Source organism: Erythranthe guttata, chromosome 8, assembly GCF_056151865.1.
Source record: "Erythranthe guttata isolate IM_541 chromosome 8, IM_541, whole genome shotgun sequence".
NCBI lineage: Eukaryota > Viridiplantae > Streptophyta > Magnoliopsida > Lamiales > Phrymaceae > Erythranthe > Erythranthe guttata.
In genome coordinates, this window is record NC_142540.1 from 1,987,988 (window position 1) to 2,002,185 (window position 14,198).

General features: G+C 35.9%; 1 protein-coding gene across 7 annotated transcripts; it reads left to right on the plus strand.

Moving 5' to 3' along the window:
• Positions 1-4,785: 4,785 nt before the first annotated feature.
• LOC105972082 (histone acetyltransferase HAC12) lies at positions 4,786-14,073 on the plus strand. 7 transcript variants are annotated; one of them, XM_088821569.1, is made up of 16 exons: positions 4,786-4,950; positions 5,921-6,010; positions 6,194-6,410; positions 6,554-6,778; positions 7,324-9,050; positions 9,148-9,450; positions 9,541-9,813; positions 10,327-10,455; positions 10,758-10,958; positions 11,087-11,229; positions 11,654-11,945; positions 12,283-12,422; positions 12,681-12,759; positions 12,857-13,243; positions 13,458-13,684; positions 13,762-14,073. In XM_088821569.1, exons 2-16 carry the CDS (start codon positions 6,005-6,007, stop codon positions 13,787-13,789), a joined length of 4,377 nt encoding a protein of 1,458 aa, XP_088677695.1. In that variant the 5' UTR covers positions 4,786-4,950; positions 5,921-6,004; the 3' UTR covers positions 13,790-14,073. The 7 variants fall into 7 exon arrangements, with proteins under 7 accessions (XP_088677695.1, XP_012852482.2, XP_088677696.1 ...); XM_012997028.2 differs by having other exon boundaries at positions 13,781-14,073; XM_088821570.1 differs by having other exon boundaries at positions 13,458-13,668; positions 13,781-14,073.
• Positions 14,074-14,198: the final 125 nt, after the last annotated feature.

Here is a 14,198-nt window from a genome sequence, read left to right on the forward strand (position 1 = left end):
TAGAATTTTCGTTCCAACTTGCACCCTAGATATACTGTATTTTGGGCATTATAAACACTAAAGAGGTTTAATCAAATGGAATAAAAAATTGTCCATTGAATGAGGGGTTGTTCTATTGATCAATTCTATGCTACACTCGATTAAGTTTACAACAAGTAGATTTTTACTGTTAATAGACAGCCCACTCACACTAATATGTGTGAGTATTTTTATACGCGAATAAATTGTAAAAATCAACCCAATTGATATGCCCAGTCTAATACACCCATATTTACTGGGTCACAGACCTAGTTTAATAGCTATTTCTACGTAGGCCCAATCACATTCAAATTAGGTTTGGGCCCAACAAATTAACCGCAACCCAATCAATAAGGTATAAATAACGACATAATTCATTTATTAAATGTACGCTTTTATTATTCAATCACTTCTTCTACTCAAATTCTCTTGACTATTATCGATTATCCGCACGTCTGACTTGAGCGTCGGAGGGGTTTCCGCCGGATCAACCCCGGCTTAAATTACGTTAATTAAGTTCGCAGGATTATTGAATTAATTAAAGTGTTTCAGGACCATCTAGCTCGTGAGCACGTGACCTACTTTGCTCTCCCAGCTTTAATACTCCAGGGCCTCGTTTACTATCCCATATGGGATGTGGGTGTATTGATAAAATGGAGTACTAATTGAGAGATGAGGAAAAGTAATATAATATATATTGCGTGTACTTCATAATATTGATGAAGTTGTTTTTATCAAAGTCCACGTTTACTTCAATGTAATGATGAATATTTCTATGAGATGTGACCAAACTGCCCTTTTTGAACTGTATGCACCTTTGTGTGGAATTAAAATAGGTATACCAAAATCAAATGTTTAATTAGTCACTCTCCTGCAGTAAATGTGAGTTAATAAAAATGCCAAAAAATATTCACTGCATTACATAGTACAAACTCTTCAACTTAATAAAATTCTATCAATTGTTCTTACAAATTAAACAGAGTGTTTCTACAAATTAAAATTAACAGATACAATTGTTCTTACAATATTGAACCAATTGTAGTTACAAAATAATAATTCATTAAAGAAAAATATCCCCTCTTGCCCTACAAATAAATAGTTTACATTTAAAAATACATTTCGCAACAGATCGATTTCGAAATATATAATAAAAAAATACCAAAATAAGTCGTAAGGCATAAAGATATACCAAAATAAGTCGAAGGAGATAAAGAGAACCAACTCCCTTACGGGGCTTGTCTTGTTATCATTAGCCTAATCATCTCAGCCCTTGCATCATCGGGAATACTAAAAAACAAGTCTAAAATTTCTTTGTCTTTTGCTAATTGCATTGACACGTATGTCCTTTCAGTAAGATCCAAACCCGGAATCTTGCACAAAGCTTCATATACCTTTGTTCGCTTCTCGGAAGCATCAAACTCAAACCCAATACGTTTTGCAATCTCCCCAAGCCTTGAATCAGTTTGTGAACAAAACATTTGAACTGCATCTACGAATTTAACATTATCAGGGTTTGCTACCTTTCTTTTTTTTGATGGATTTTGTTTTCCAGATGCACTCCCTTGCTCTTGGCAGACGGACATAAATTCATTATCGGATCCATTATTTTCATTTGCGTTGTCAAATCCATTTCCATTCGCATCGTCATCAAATACCGGCAAGTAATCATTACCTGCATTGTTACAATCTTCCGCATGCTCCCCAGTGGCTCTATCCTTTCCAAAAATTTCAGTCCACGCCGGGTAAAATGGAAAAGATTTAAACCTCATTGTACGTGCATTAGGATCAGTCTGCATATTATAAGCAAATTAAATTTCAGTTATATCAAACATAAATTTTAATTAAATTTTAGATGGAAATTACCTTTACAAATTTTTCCCAAACATCGTCCTCTACTGATATCATTTGAGATGTGTCATTCCAACCAAATCCGCTACGCGACATCATAGTTTGCAAAGTTCCATGAGTCCTTTTCCAAACATGGATCTTTGAATTGATATGTGGGTCGGCACGTAGGTCGGATCCAGGAAATGTTTGTAGCATAGATTTTTCTAAAATACCCAAATAGCCGGTACGAAATCCGTTTGGGCATTTCCACCCGTCGGAAATGATATCCTTTAAAGCAGCTATCAATGCTTCTTCCTCACGCATTGACCAAATGCGACGACTTTTGTCAGATTTTTTTCCAGCTCTATACCCACTCTTGCTACTTCCTTGAGTATCCATTGATCCCTGTAATGACAACATAAACAAAATATATGTCTGATGTTGATTAAAATTAAAATTTATAACAAATATGCAAGACAAACTAAACGCTTGCTAATACAAAACAATTGTTTGAAGAATTTCAAATACAAACACAATGTCTGAATAATGTCTAATACAACAAATACAATCGCACATATTTTTGACCCAACCATCTTCACTATATAAAACAATTGCTACAATCTATTATCGACTTCTCCATTGATTGTACATAGATGTAGCTAGGTTGTCTCTCCACCCACTCCACTGCGGAGTAGACTCAACAACGCCAATGTAGTCAATCGGGTCAATGGGTTCTTGTTCGAGATCTGGAACTTCATGTTCAATAGGGTCTATTGGCATTTCAGTTCGAATATAATTATGAAGTAATGCACAAGCCATAATGATACGATTATGAGTTTTGATGGGATAATGAGATGAAGTTCGCAATATTCCCCACCGTGACTTTAATAAGCCAAATGAGCGCTCTATCACATTACGGGCTCTTGAATGCTTCATGTTAAAAAAATCTTCTTTATTCCGGGGTCTAGACATTCCTTCACCCCACTCATCCAAGTGGTATCTAACGGATCTATAAGGGCTTAAGAATCCTTCTCCATTTGTGTATCCATTATCAACCAAATAGTAACTACCTGTAATATATATAACATCTATATATTAGTTTTTATTGTCTCTGAAGAGATATTTTTTTAAAATTTAGAATTATCCGGTATTAACGAACAAATAACTTACCCTTCGGAATACGCAAACCATTTTCTTTAGTAATTGCATCTCGCAAAACTCTACTATCTGCAGCACTTCCCTCCCAACCACTTAAGATGTAAATAAACTTCATGTTTGAATCACACACTCCTAAAATATTTACGGTAATATCTCCTTTCCTATTACGATAGCGACCTTTATCTGTTACCGAGACCCTCACCTTGATGTACGTACCATCTAGAGCACCTAAACAACCCTATAAAAATCCATTAATGAAACATAAAATTGTTAGTTATAATGCCTAGTATGATTACATAGCATAAACTACCAAATATTCGTTACCTTAAATAGTTTCCATCTTTCATTTGTGCAATGCTCATCTACGGGCTCCGGGCGGCCAAGAAATAGAGGGTGTAGTTTAATGACGGCATTCAAAACATTGTTGAAATATTTGCTAACCGTACGACCTGACCTTTCATATTCATGACCAACAATACGGTTCTTCGTATGATGAGCAAGAATATGAAGAAACATAGCAACTTGTTCACTAATGCTGATATTTCTATTACAATGAAGGTCTCCTGTATTTTCTAGAATATGGCACAAACGACCAAATGCATCTCTACTCATCCTTAAGTTATTGATACAAGATATATCATTAATATCAATAATACGACTCAATTTTCTAACTTGATCTGGAACTCTTGACACTCTATTGTATCTAATACGCTCATATTGAGATGATTCACGGGTTTTTTCTTCACTTATATATTCAAAACAAATGGTAAAGAATATGACACACTCAAAAATAATTTCTTGCAAACAAAGTAGAACCTCGTCCTCGGAACTCGAAACATCCATCCTAAATACGAAACATTGGTCAATTATTCACAATTTTTTGTATAAAAAATATGCCAGATTTCCGAGTATTTCAAATATTTCAACAATATTTATTCACGGCAGATTTACAATATTAAATTGAGCAATTTGCCCATACAAATCATAAAATCCACAAACAAAACAAAATATATGGTGGTGGGCAAAGAAGATCTATAAAATTTCTGGAAAAAAATCATATTTTTCTACAACAAGTGTAACTAGCGATTTACGGAAAAGGAAATTATACCATACCTGCTTGATTTGAAGAACGGTGACGATTTTTTGCCTCAAAATCCAGTTTTCTTGTTCTTTTTACTTTTCAATGCCTGATAATATAATTCTTTTAGCTCCTCTGTCTTTTTGCTTTTGGTAGATATGTATTGAAAAAAAAAAAATTGGTTTCCCTCTCTGTACTTCCCTCCCATTTCTTTCCTTTTTGGCAGGTGAAAATTTTAGGTTTTGCTGAAAAGTGAGGGCATAAGAGTAAAGGAACATTAATACTAAGGAGGAGTATTACACATCCCACCCCTTAGCTGGTATGGGAGATCCTTGGATGAGGGTCAAATACTGCCGGGCTGCTCATCAGTATTGGGCCTCTAGTATTAGAATAATGTAAAGTAAACATGTCACTGGGCTGTACTAAAATAATATATATAGGCTAATATATTGAAGTAAACGAGGCCCAGGTGATTTATTTTTAACATCATCACCAGTATATTTCACTAAATTAGCATATATCATGCATAAAACAATTCTTTTTATACTAACTATTATTTATAAATAAAAGTATTTTCTAAAACAATTACCCAACCAATATTTATTATTTATTTATTTAATAAAGATTGCAAATATAAAACTATTTCCCGCCAAAAGTAATCCGGATCAGGCTATAATTATGAAGAGCCCCATACCGCTTGATCCAGACCGTAGATGTTATAATCTGGCTCGTTTAAGGATTAACCTACCATTATAAATACCCTAATACATACCCTAATTATATGTGGTGGACGTTGCATCTTCTTTTGTTTGACTACTTTCTCGATTTCTGTCTCCAAAACAATTAATATTTTAAAACCCTGATTTCAGGTATGCCCTACATCCTTTTTTCCCCCTTTCTCTTTCTTCTTTTTTTAATAATTGCGGCGTTCAATAATGGAACCCTTGATGCTGACACACATGTATATATATATTTATATATCTGTTTCTGTGTGTGTTTTGAGTGCGTGCGATATAGATTTTTATCCAGGCAACGTTGACTGTTGATCGCCCATTGTTGAAACCCTAAATTTTGTTTTATATGTGGACTTGTTGAATTGGACTGTTTATCTTGGGGAAGAAGCGCCTTTTCTTTTTTAATTGAACTGAATTGAACGAATTGATTAATAATTTTGAATTTTGTTTTGTTTTTTGATGATCGAAGAGATAGGTCTTAGTAGCGATCGATTGTACTGAATTTTGGGTTTGATAGTGACTTGCTTGTATCCCACCCACGTTTGGATTGGATTATTTTCTCGATTGGAATTTGATTTTTTGGTTTTCTCGAAACCCTAATCTTAAATTTATATAAGCTTCAAGAGCTATGTGTTGTTTATTTGACTTGATCAAATTCTGATGTTTACTACTGAAAATTGAAGCGATAAACTGCAATTTATTTCATGTTACGGTTTAAGTTTCCGAGGCTGGGGTAATTACAATAACATGACGAGATTCATTAACGAGATTTATGTTCTACATATTTCGTTTCAATTTGATTTTACAGTCTTCTTAGGATGAATATGCAGCTTTAATATGGTTATGAAATCTGAACTCTAAATACTGAATTCAATTGTCGAACAAAGAGCGGTCGTTGCCATTTACTTGCTACCATCAGTGCAGAATTTATTCATACAATATAAATGTAGTTTTACTCATGCAAATGAATTGAAAAGAAGAAAGGCAGGGTTATTGTTGATGTAGTAGCTTGGTGTGTTAAGAGAGCCTCTGGCAAAAACTGATGTGTTTTGAATTTTATCATTTATTAACACTTTCAAGTCTCACATACTTCTGGAATGTGCAGCGAGAAAATACTAGTTTGGATCGGAGAAAGCAGAGGTCAGAGTACGTTATTGTGATGAAAAGCTGACTGTTTGAAGGATATGCTATGAAGGTACGTATTCGTGTAATGAACCCTGGCTATTGTTCAAACTTCTTTCATCTGTATGTAGTATGTATGCTGCATTACCTCCTGCCGAGCTGGATAATTTGGTTCTGGAAAATAGTTAGCTTTCTGCAAGTTTTGGACTTTGATATTACATATATACTTGAGCTCATACTATTTCAATTTCTTTAGGAGGGCGTGAAACAGGAGTTGTCTTTTCCATTTCAAAACTCAGTGAACAATGAAAGTAATGAAGGCCATGCGTTTTATCAAGCATCTGCCCCTCATGAATCCCCCTTTTCACATATTCACTGGAATGGAGTTGGAGTCGCTTTTCCACCTCGTTATTACAATCCAAATGTATCATACCCTGGATTCAACAATCCAACCGCATCCACTACGGGCTATAGTATGTTCAGACACAATGATAAATATAATATATGCTACTCTCAGCATAAGTCGATTTTGTCTAACTTGTTGAGTTTTCTAAATTATGTTCGCCAAGCTTTCAAACGCAAACCTAAATTTATAAACCGTTTTTTCCAAATGCAGAATTTTCAAACTGTTATCCGATAGGAGGTTCTCCCTTGTTGGTTCCTCCCAATGGCAATAACAGTCCTCCACTGGTATATCGAAAACGATTTCCTGAAAAGGTTTTTTCTCCCGAGCATAAATCATCTGTCACAATGAATTCTGATTCAGGGTGTTCTCCTGATAATGAACCCCTTGAACTTGGAGCGACTTTTGCTGTCAGGTCTTTCTCTGAGCCAATACCAGGTAATTATACACCGTCACATGTCATATAGCGCCTAAAACTGACACCAACCTATTCATGTTAACTTCTTGGATGTTTCCTTAACTTGTTGATTGTAATATCACTGATAAACTCAATCTTTTACACTAATGTATTTATTCTCTTCACTTTTCCGAAGTTCGTGATATTTATCGCATCAGTTAACTGACTGATACATTAATGTCATACGTACAGCTTAAGTACCAACTAACCAGTTGGTATTGGCTTCTCTTTATCTGGATTATATGTATTCGTATCTGAATAATCTATTACCAAAAGAGATTAGAAAATAATAATGTTATTTTGAAATTTGTGGAAAATGACTTGATAACTAAAATCTAGTGCTATCAGGAACTAAGAAACTTCAGACCCTTTTTATCTTGTACTGTCATCTTATAGTTATTCTTTGTTTGACCTAATTGTCTAGCTAGTTCTCTTCCCGAACAAAAATGTTTAGATACTTCTTTGAGAGAGCCTTAGCGTTTGCTGTTCTTTATCTCTCTCTCTCTCTAACAATTTCTTTGAACAGGTAGTTCAGATTGGATTAAACCCAACGAATTTGTAGAGAACAATCACAAGATTAATCATGTTGGTCCTCAATCTCTGTTGGGGGATAATCTGGAGCTACATGAATATAAGGCTTGGTTGTCTGGACACAACTCTATGTTTATTCCAGAAGATACTAATGCTCTATCTGGCACGGTTTTCAATCAGCCCAAATTAAGCCATGAATGGTCATCCAACTTTGAGCCTCAGGCACATCAATCAAACCCATGTCATCTGCAGTCTTGTCCACCTCCTGCACACTTTGATGGCTCTTTGGAGCGCCAGATGTATGGGTGCAGTGTGGTGAATCAAAAGTTTCAGAATGAAGTATCAGGAGAGAGTTCATTGGTTCTGTCCCGGCCACCCTTGGCACCAAATCACAGATCTCAGCAACACGGATTTTCTAATGTTCAAGCTTCGAAAACCACAAGTTCAAGAGGGTCTGTGCACAGACTCCTAGTTTTGTATCTCATCTTCAGAAGCAAGCAACTAGATGTCATCAGAAGCCAACAGGAATATGTGGATTATCTACATTTGGTAGTGTGTAGGGGCTTAGATTGTAAATGTAACAAGTACCGTGCTCTGGTATCCCACTTTGATAATTGTCAAACCACTGACTGTAAAATATGTGGGCCAGTTCATCAGATTTTCCATAACAAGAAAATTAAGTCAGTGCCTGCTTCCAGTCCGTACTCTACTGACAAAATGACCACGGTATCTGAAAATCCAAGAGGATGTGTTATAGGAAACCCCCATCCTAGAGATTTCACTTTTCAGGAGACTCAACCTGATCCTAAACGTTTGAAGATAGAGGCTGTTCCGCGTGATGATTGGTCTCTGAGTTCAGTTGTGCTTTCGTGCTCAGAGCTGCAAGCCGGGTGTCTATTGGATGATGAGGAAAATACAGCGAAGATGAACAAGGAGCTGTTAAGTTCTAATGAAGGCTCACCAGGTGTAATATGGAATGGTGATGCAGATAATGGTGGACCGGAGACTGAAACTATCTGCTTCAGTATGACTGATGGACTCTTAGGCCTGGGGCAGTCATCTGAAGACCCTAGAAACTCAGCCGCATTGAATAATGTTGCCTTGTCTCATTCTGAAGAGTTCAATTTTGTGGATAAACATCAGGAGTTGGACTGTGACAATACTGGCAACATCAAATGTGATGTAACTTCTAGTTGTCAAAGTTTGAATTCCGATGGCATTTCTATTCTTCCTGAAGAACCAGCAATTGATCCAGGAGAGGAAACCACACTAATGTCTGTGACTGAAAATGTGTGCTTCAGTAAAACTGATGGACTCTTAGGCCTGGGGCAGTCATCTGAAGACCCTAGAAACTCAGCCGCACTGAAAAATGTTACCTTGTCTCATTCTGAAGGGTTCAATTTGGTGGATAAACACCAGGAGATGGACTGTGACAATACTAGCAATATCAAATGTGATGTAACTTTTAGTTGTCAAAGTTTGGATCCCGATGGCGTTTCTATTCTTCCTGAAGAACCAGCGACTGATCCAGGAGAGAAAACCAAAATAATTTCTGTGGCTGAGCATGATAGAATAGATACAAACTGTGATTCATCTAATTCTGATTATCAATACGGCACAAAGCTGGAAGAGTTGAAAGGATCAGGTGTTTCGTTAACTGATGCCTTCACAGCCGAGCAAATTAAAATGCATTTGGATAGTCTCCGTCAATGTACCATCCCGGTACGTGCATGCTTTTTTTATTGCAAAATTTCTTAGTCATGATGATAGCTAGATGTATGGTAGTTTTGACCTTTTTACACTATTCTTTCTTAAACAGAATGCCGAGAAGGAATTATCTGGGGACAAAACTGCGCAAACCGCTGGGGCAAATTCCTGTCAATTATGTCTTGTGGATGTGCTCGCTTTTGCTGGTCCGCCTATGTATTGTTCATGGTGCCAACTTCTAATCAAGCACAAGTTAAATTATTATTGGGCGACAGATGAATCGGGTACGCAATACTGCTTTTGTAACTCATGCTTCAGCCATTCTCGTGGTGGTAGAATCTCAAGTACGGGTGGGCTCACATTTTCCAAAGCAAAACTTCAGAAGGCCAAAAATACCACCGAACTTGACGAACCGGTGAGATTAATCTCTTATCTGCCATTTTTCTGCTGAATCCATTGTTATCTTTATTCTTTCTATTTAGTATTTACTGATTTTTGTTTGCAGTGGGTACAGTGTGACAAATGTGAAAGATGGCAACATCAGGTTTGTGCTCTTTATAATTCAAAACGAGATTTGGAAGGGAAAGTGGACTACATTTGTCCAAAGTGTCGTTTAGCCGAGATAGAAGCAAAAAAGCATGTTCCCATACCTCCAGCAACTGGGGCACGAGATCTCCCTAGAACCAAGCTTAGTGATCACATAGAGCAAAGACTTCTCAGGAGCCTCGAGCATGAGAGAAAACAAAGGGCAGAGTTAATAGGGAAGTCCCCAGAAGAGGTAAGCAATGGACTTGGCTTATGCATTTTCAAGAATTTTTAATATGTTTATATTTGGTTTCATGAAACATGGTCTTCAACTTGTTAACTGCTGGAGTTGAACTATTACAGTAAAAATACAAATAGTCACAACAAGCATAGCTTCGATTGATTAAATTTGCACCCAAATCACTGGATCCAGAATATTTCTTGATTTAATGTTCCTATTGCACCAGAGGAAAAAAAAACTAAAAGTTGGGCAATCATTCTATTGTTGAATGTGGATGACTGTCATGAAAAATAAATTTGCAAAACTAACCACTATTCCTACTTGTTCAAGATACGATGTTGAAGATTTAGTACGGACATAAGATGTTGATAATCAGCACAACCAAATCAAACCTTGAATAGAATAAATAACCTGCAGATAGGCACTCTATTTGAATTTTTTATTTGCATATCTCTTACTGTATTGTTCAGTCCTCAGAACTGAATATGTAGCATTTAATGGATTAAATGATTTTCATTTTAACAGGTACCTGGAGCAGCAGATCTCGTAGTTAGAGTGGTTTTGGCTGTCAATAAACAATTAGAAGTGAAGCAGGAGTTTTTAGATATTATCCCAGGTGAAAGTTATCCGACCAAGTTTTCATATAAATCTAAGGTTCGAGTTAGCAGTTTTTACGAATTTGTTTAGTATTATATTTTCTATTAATGGGATTAGCATTCCAATAAGATTATTAGTTCCTTAAAGTTTTTTGTTTATTCACTTGTAATCCATGCATACTTGAGGTATAATGGAGGCTTGCAAATGTGTACTTTGTTAATAAAAGTTCAGTTTCTTTTCAATCTCTGTTCTAGGTGTGTGTGATTGTGTGTAGATGTCCATACATGTATATGCTTGCAAACACAGTCACAAAGCTGTTTTTTTTTTCCTTTCAGAAAATGACAGTAGTTTCATTGCAGGTGATCTTGTTGTTTCAAAAGGTTGAATGTGTTGATGTCTGTCTCTTTTCCATGTATGTCCAAGAATATGGATCAGACTGCGGGAACCCGAATAAGCGTTCTATATATATTTCGTATCTTGATTCAGTGAAGTATTTTACTCCTGAAATAAAAACCGTTGCTGGTGTGGCTCTGCGTACCATTGTATATCACGAAATACTGGTAATCTGCCAGTATCTAGCTACCTTATTTCTTCCACTCGTTTTTATCACAATGGAATTCCTGATGAACTATGTGAAACATATGAGATGTTAACTTCTTTTTTTTTGTTTTTGTTTACACAATTGCAGATTGGATATCTTGATTACTGCAAGCAATATGGTTTCAAAACTTGCTACATATGGGCTTGCCCACCTAGAAAAGGGGAAGATTACATACTATATTGTCATCCTGAGACTCAGAAAAGACCAGACGACAATAGGCTTTCTCAATGGTATCTTATTGTTTCTCCCTTTTCCTGATCTATCTTTCTAGAATAATGCATTATGATAGTAGTGTGGATGCTTGTTATATGTATATTTCTACGTCAAGTGGTAATTGAAAAGGCTTATTAATGTTTGGTCTTTTCTAAGTCTAAGGATGAATATATAGTATGTAATCTTCATCTCTTTTAGGTGGGTATAATAGTATGGAGGATGCTTATTATAAGTATATATTTCTGTCATATGGTAATTGAAATATATTAATTTCAAATTTTCTGATTAGGTGTCTGTTCAACTATTCTCATACCAGCAGTATTCCATATTGTCCTGAATGATCAAAAACAGTGATTACACGTTACACATTGTTTGATTGTCTATATATTTCCAAGCATCGTTTAATTCACCGTCAACCTAAGAATCTCTGCATGTGCACAGGTACAAGAAGATGCTAAAAAAAGCTAAGCAAGACAATGTTGTGGTGGAATATACTAATTTCTACGAGCACTTCTTTATTCCGAGTGGAGAATGCAACAGCAAGATAACAGCAGCTCGGTTACCTTATTTTGATGGAGATTATTGGTCTGGTGAAATCGAGCATCATGTACGAAACTCTGAAAAGAACGAAGGAGGAGATTCTGAGAGAAAGTTGAAAACCCAAATGACAAGAAGAACTTTAAAAGCAATGGGACATACTGATACGACAGAAGATGTTCGAGCTATGCAAGAAGTAAGTTTCTGAAGAAAAACTTTTCACATGTTCTTATGTGTATAGTAGATTTTCAGTGTCATCTGGTTCCCTTTAAATCTACGACTTTTCTGATACATATTAGCTGGGGAAGAGTTGAGCATGTGAATAGCCCTAATACAACATCTATCAATTTTTCTTGAATGCGGTTACTAAACTCTTGATTAGTTGAGAATTTAACTAATCAAAATGTGTTTTGTACTATTTATTTCTTACTATTTCTAACTCTTTATCAGTTTCTGAAAATCACTATCTATATTAGTTCTATCATATTGTATTACCTTACTAACTTCAGGTTTTTTTGCTTCTCCTTGTATAGCTCGGAGCTAAAATCCATCACAAAAAGGATGACTTCTTCGTTGTCCACTTGCAGTTCATTTGCACAAACTGCAATGAAGCAATTCTGTCTGGAAGTCGTTGGTCTTGTAACCAATGCAGCAAATTTCATCTATGTAGCAGGTGATTATTACCTTCCAATGCCGTTTCTTTTATTCTCTTTTAAATTAGGAACATGATAATCATTTGAGGAGCACTGTTAGGTTTCTAGTACTGTTACAATCTTTTACGAACTTAATCTTCGGGTCAACTTGCTCTAATTTAATGAAGCTTCTTTTATTGCATCTCTTTTTTAAGAAACGAAAATGAAAATCTGTATTGCTCTAAGTGTATGCTCTTCCGAGTCTGCAATAGTATTTTACTAACTCATCGGAATTCCAGATGCTTTGAACTGAAGAAAACTCCCGATGGACTGGAAACACTCAAAACTTGTCGTGGCAAAAAACACCAACTCTGGCAGGTACTTTTGAAGAGCTTTTTTTGCATTTATTTTGCTTGGATTTGGCCAGCCCTCTACGATCCTAATTTTTTTTTTTAATTCTGTTTGATCTATTCAGATTGCAGTGAGTGGTGTAGCTGCTGATACTGAGGACAACGATGTTATTTTGCATAATGAGTTCCTTGACAACAGACACTCTTTCTTGGACTTCTGTCAGAAAAATAATTACCAATTTGACTCACTTCGTCGTGCTAAGTATTCATCTATGATGATCCTGCACCATCTCCATAAAATGAGTACATTTACTACACAAACTATTTGCAGCATTTGTCACCACGAACCGGTGGTGAGGTGGCATTGTGAGATATGCTCCGAGTTTCATGCTTGCAATGCATGTTATCAAAAGGAGGGGGACAGATGTCACATTCACAAGTTAGTTCAGCAATCAAGGAAAGCTGATTGTAGAACAAATACTGAACATATTCAACAGCAAGGACAATTGAAGGTATGTAGATGATATCTTCCACCTCTTTCAGATCCCTTCAGATTATTTAAAACATAATAATTGAATCCGTGATTCTGAGGGTATGTGTTTAATTGAATTTTTGAAATTTTCAGACGAAAAGTATTCTGCGAAATTTTTTATAGGAGTTTCCAAATGCTATATATAGTGAAACTTTGGCTTGGAAATGATTTAAAAGAAAATAAATATTATGCAGATTAGGTGGTTGCTGAATGTTCTAGAACATGCAAATCAATGTGGAGCAACTAAAGACAACCCTTGTACTTATCCCAACTGTCATGATATGAAGATGCTTTTCTTGCACGGTGCCAAATGCCAACTCCGTTTACCTGGTGGTTGCAGACACTGTAGGAGAATCTGGTTCTTGCTCTATTTGCACTCAAAAAATTGCAGAGTTTCTAATTGCGGTATCCCTCGTTGCATGTAAAATCAATAACTTCCCATTTTTGTCTGTGGCAATATTTATTTATTTTCTTCCAAATTTTGACCACTTCATTTAGTTTTGTAAACTGTATGCAGGGATATTAAAAGGCATAAACAAATGATTGCTACACAATCTGACCTTCAGCGAAGAGCTCTGCTGCATTCACAGGTATAAGGTTGCAGGGCCGGCCCTAAGGGCAATCAACACATAGTTATATACGGTCGCTTTCGACCCCTGAAGAGTAACATAAACTTAAACTGTACAGTTCTAATTTTTAATTTTGATAAAAGAATAATATTATTTAGGGTCTTGTGCATATTACATAATCTCAGTAATATAAACATTTATTCACTTGGTAAAAATAAAATTACTTCAATCGTTTATGTCATACTTTTTGTGTAAATTACAACCATCTCCTTAAGGCAAAGTCAATTCACGAGAAAACCCCTCATGTTAGAAATTACATCTAGGCTGCTATAGTCTGTAAATGTAAGAAATTTACAAATCAACATA